General features: G+C 60.4%; 1 protein-coding gene across 1 annotated transcript; it reads left to right on the top strand.

The window, feature by feature from the left end:
• Positions 1-2,210: 2,210 nt before the first annotated feature.
• On the top strand, positions 2,211-4,689 carry FJX1 (four-jointed box kinase 1). The gene has a single exon (XM_075545885.1). It carries the CDS (start codon positions 2,450-2,452, stop codon positions 3,749-3,751), a length of 1,302 nt encoding a protein of 433 aa, XP_075402000.1. The 5' UTR covers positions 2,211-2,449; the 3' UTR covers positions 3,752-4,689.
• The last annotated feature ends 287 nt before the right edge of the window (positions 4,690-4,976 follow it).

The following is a 4,976-nucleotide window of genomic DNA, read 5'->3' as shown; positions in this document are numbered from 1 at the left end:
ACCCACTGGCATCAAGTCAGTCCAGGCTCACAGCGACCCTGTGGGTCTGCGGAGAATTGCTCCTTAGGGTTTTCAAGACGATAAATCTTATGGGAGAAGACAGTCTCATTTTTTCCCCTCGCAGCGGTTGGTAGGATGGAATTGCCGACCTTGAAGTTAGCATCCCACTATTTAACTGGTGAGGAGGCCTCCAGGGCCCCTGGATTTGTCACAGTGCACCATAAAACAACAGGGAAGGTTGATTCCACTTGGGGTTTACAGTGAATTATCCTTTGTAGTTATGATAGCTTTCATTCGCAGCTAAAGAGCCACCGACTACTCCGAGTTTCCCCACAGCATGTAGGACTTGGCGTGGGCCACAGTAGATGCCTAATAGTCTCAGAATCGAATTGACTTAATGTCCAGTTGAAAATGCGCCGGCCTCTAATTAGATATTCTACTGACGCACACAAGATGGCGCTCTTGCTTACAGTTTGCCTAAGCTGTTGGCGAGGCTAAAAAAAACCAAATCCTCAGTTCAACCCAAAGACCAAAAATTAAATTCAATTTATCTCCCGTCTATTTAGTGTAATGAACTATGCTAGATGCGTAGGGACATAAGAGTTGATAAGACATGGTCGCCGGCCTCTAGAGAAACAGAGTCTGCTGAGGAGGAAGACCGCATTTTAAAAGAAATTAATATGTTTTGATGTATTCATAGGGGAGACGTAGTAATCTCTTTATAAGATAAAATCTATAAAAAGGCAAACAATAGTCACAGTGGGTTACGGAAAAGAGTCAATAAAGCACCCCACCCCCACCCCATCCCCAACACACACACACAGACACTTGGGTCAATAAAACACTCACCATGCCAATGAAAACAATTGAGGGGACCTGGCTCAAAGGCCTCATATCTGGTCATGTGATGTATCTGCTCAGCTGAGAGCTTAACTGCCCCATACTACTGGAGGATTCCTCCCTTGCTTAGAAGCTAAGTATGATCCGTGCCAGGTGACGAGCTAGCTAGTGCAGTGAAAGCCTGCGGGCACACCTGGAGAGGCGGAGGGTGGGGAGACAAGCCGGGGAGGGCAAACACATGTCAAGGGCGGTCCTCCCCTCACCTGGGTGAACAGAGGCTCACCTTGAGCCTGGGGCACACTTAATGTGGTCCAGAGAAGAAAGTCCCCAGAAAGAGGTGCTGGGCCTTGATGCTCCACCCCACCCCCCAAACTGTTTTTTATAACTAGTCTGTCGAATGTTATGGAATGCGCGTGTGTGTTTTCTTAATTGAAAAGTTCAGGCTGGTGAGTAAAACGATTGGCTAAATGGCAGTAAATTAAAGAGAATTGTGGGGCCTGGATCAAAGGATCGCACTTTTCTCCATGGAGGGCAGATTGGGAGACCAGTTCGGATCTCAGCTTCCCCACTCACGAGCCGGGGTGGCGGGGGGGGGGGGGGGGAATCCTGAGTAAGCCCCAGTCCTTTTCGGTGCCGGGCTTTCTCCGGGGCAAAACGTATTTTCTCTGGGAAATCACCCTCTAATACCCGCTCCGGGTGCTCTGTGCTCTCTTAGCAACGGGAGCCGCTCCCTAGAACGTCCACCCCACAAGGTCTGGGGTTGGGATTTCAAAGCCCTGGGCCCGAGGCGAGGACTGGACGGGGACAGGGAAAGAAAGGTGTTCTCCGCACACCAGAGGTGTGATCCTGCATCAGTTCCGTGGGACCCGCGGAGGTGCCAACCCCACGGTGACCTTCGGTGGTGGGCGTGCTGGAGAACAGGAACAGGGGCAGGTCGCTCCAAAGTGGTCTGCTCCACAGGGCGCCTCTCGAGAGCTAGGGTCCCATCCTGGGTGGCTCCGAGATTCCCGGGGGACCTTACATAAGGCGGCCTGGATCCCACCGCCTGGAAACGACAAAGGCTGGGGGACCCGCCCAGAGCGCGGTCGGGGACCATCTGAAGTTGGCGCAGAGAGTCGGCCACCACTGACCACTGCGAGGACCCAGGGGCGCGTCCCCCAGCCAGAGCCCGGGCTGCAGCTCGGCGACGCCCCGCGCGGGAGCCACCCGCCAGGCATCTTCCCAGCCCTGAGTCCCGGGCCGGGCGCGAGGCCATCCCTCCCTGTTGGAAAGCGCCATCGCCGCTTTAAGGGGAAGAGGAGGGGAAGGGGGCGGGCGAGCGGGGGGCGGGGAGCGGCGGCGGCGGAGGGGGCGGGGGATCCCCCCCTCGCTCCCACGTGGTCCGGGCGCCTGTGAATCGCGCCGGCCGTAGGGTCTCACAGCGAAATACAAAAGCAGCTGGGAAGCGGCGGCGGGGCGAGTTCCCAGCGCCGGGCCGGGCCCCGCAGCGCCCCGCGGCCGCGATGGGGATGAGGCGCTCGGAGCCCGGGAGCCAACGAGCTGCCGGGCCCTCCCCACCGCCGGGACCCGGGCGCCCGGGCTCGGCTTGAAGCGCGGCGGCCCCGGCAGCATGGGCAGGAGGATGCGGAGCGCCGCCGCCTCCGCGGGGCTCTGGCTGCTGGCGCTGGGCTGTGTGCTGGCGCTGTGGGGCGGGCTCCCGCCGCCGCGGACCGAGCCGCCCCAAGACCGGCTCCCGAGGCGCCCGGGCGGCCCGAGCGGTGGCCCCGCGCCGGCGCCGCGCTTCCCGCTGCCCGCGCCCCTGCCGCGGGACGCCCGCGGCGGCTCCCTGAAAACTTTCCGGGCGCTGCTCACCCTGGCGGCGGGCGCGGACGGGCCGCCCCGGCGGCTCCCGGACCAGCGCAGGCGGCACGTGCCAGCCGGGCTGCCCGGCGCGGCCGAGAGCGCCGTGGTGCACGGGGGCGTCTTCTGGAGCCGCGGCCTGGAGGAACAGGTGCCGCGGGGCTTCTCGGAGGCCCAGGCGGCCGGGTGGCTGGAGGCGGCGCGCGGCGCCCGGGTCGTGGCCCTGGAGCGCGGAGGCTGCGGGCGGAGTTCCAACCGGCTGGCCCGCTTCGCCGACGGCACCCGCGCCTGCGTGCGCTATGGCATCAACCCTGAGCAGATCCAGGGCGAGGCCCTGTCCTACTACCTGGCGTGCCTGCTGGGCCTCCAGCGCCACGTGCCGCCGCTGGCCTTGGCCCGGGTGGAGGCTCGGGTGGCTCAGTGGGCGCAGGTGCAGGAGGATCTGCGCGCAGCCCACTGGACCGAGGGCAGCGTGGTGAGCCTGACGCGCTGGCTGCCCAACCTCACGGACGTGGTAGTGCCCGCGCCCTGGCGCTCGGAGGACGGGCTTCTGCGGCCCCTGCGCGCCGCGGGGGGCGAGCTGGCCAACCGCAGCCGGGCGGAGTTGGTGGACCTGGTGCAATGGACCGACCTGATCCTCTTTGACTACCTGACGGCCAACTTCGACCGGCTCGTCAGCAACCTTTTCAGCCTGCAATGGGACCCGCGCGTCATGCAGCGCGCCACCAGCAACCTGCACCGCGGCCCCGGCGGGGCGCTGGTCTTTCTGGACAACGAGGCGGGTTTGGTGCACGGCTACCGGGTGGCGGGCATGTGGGACAAATACAACGAGCCCCTTTTGCAATCCGTGTGCGTGTTCCGGGAGCGGACTGCGCGGCGCGTCTTGGAGCTGCACCGCGGCCAGGACGCGGCGGCCCGGCTGCTGCGCCTCTACCGGCGCCAGGAGCCTGGCTTCCCCGAGCTGGCGGCGCTCGCCGACCCCCACGCTCAGCTGCTGCAGCGCCGCCTCGACTTCCTCGCCAAGCACATTTTGCACTGTAAGGCCAAGTACGGCCACCGGCCGGGGACTTAGCATCACCAGAGGTGGAGAGAGAGAAAGAGACTGGCCTTGGGGGTGGGGGATGGGCCGCCACCGCCAGCTCCTGGGACCAGCGAGCCAACGCCCAGCTAGTGGCCCGAGTGCAGTACGGGGCGCCTGTGAAACTTGAAGATCGTCCACCTGCCCTTTTCTCTCCATCCCACGTTTGAAAGTTCTGGGAGGACGAACTCACCAAGGCGAGAAGACTTAACATTCCCTCCACCCAGCAGCCTCTGCAAGGATTCGTCTCTGTGCTAACAGTTTGCGATCCCTAGGAACCGGCGGCCGAGTTTTTGCCCGGACGTGGCCTTCTCTGTCATTGTGAGAGCTACACCCCAGTCCTGAGCCCCGTCAGCCCTCTCCCGTAAAAGGAAAGCTTCCGTTTGAGCCGCTGAGCTAATTCTGCTATTTCCCACCAAATGCTGAGCTGGTGGCCCTGGAGTAGGGCCGTGACAACGGCTGGTGGAGCCCCTTCCTGTGTTCTCTCTTTGTTCCGGCCTCGCGATGGTGAGATCACTGTTAAGAGCAGAGGAAACAAGGACTCCGATAGGACAAAGAGAGCAGGACCTCCAGTCCCTGGGGAACCCTGCTGACCCTGACCTCTGCCTGACCCCGCCGATCCCCCTTGTCATTTGGGCCTGAAGGCCACTTGGTGCAAGACCAGCTGGGTGCACTGAGCCAAAATAATGACAGCCTTCCTTCCCCACCCACCCCCCTCACAACCGACCAAAAGATTGACAATGATTTTGTTCACTCGAAGAAGAAGAAAATAATTTCATGCACTTTACTTTGATTTTATTTTAATTTTTTATTAAGGAGGGAAAACTTTTTTATTTGACAAAATTTGCCTTCTATGTATATATGTGCATAAAGGGTGGTGTAAATATACTAAACAAACTTATATTTCAATAAAAGGCGTTTAAAATATAGAATTACATCCCTGTGCGTGCCACTTTGGGGCATACCACATGCCCCCCACCTATTAAGGAGAAGCTCTAAGGTTCTCTTGGGTCTGCCCTGAAAACAAAGGGCGCTTTCCAGCCCAGGTGTGGCTCCGGAATTTCAACAACTGAACAAAGACAGGTTGGTTCCCTGCCATCAGTCAGAGGCATTCTAGGGCTGGAAATTTCAGAGCACCACCTAAAAACCAGGGGTGGGGAGGGGAAGGAGGGTTGTGGAAAGAGCAGATGGGAAGGGCGGGGTGGGGGCAGTGTTCTAT

Source organism: Tenrec ecaudatus, chromosome 4 (assembly GCF_050624435.1).
Source record: "Tenrec ecaudatus isolate mTenEca1 chromosome 4, mTenEca1.hap1, whole genome shotgun sequence".
Lineage (NCBI taxonomy): Eukaryota > Metazoa > Chordata > Mammalia > Afrosoricida > Tenrecidae > Tenrec > Tenrec ecaudatus.
Note: the sequence above shows the minus strand (reverse complement) of the source record. Positions and strands in the feature narration are given on the sequence as shown.

Coding starts and splice junctions, on each gene's coding strand:
- FJX1 (XM_075545885.1), top strand. CDS start 2,450: ATGGGCAGGAGGATGCGGAGCGCCGCCGCCTCCGCGGGGCTCTGGCTG.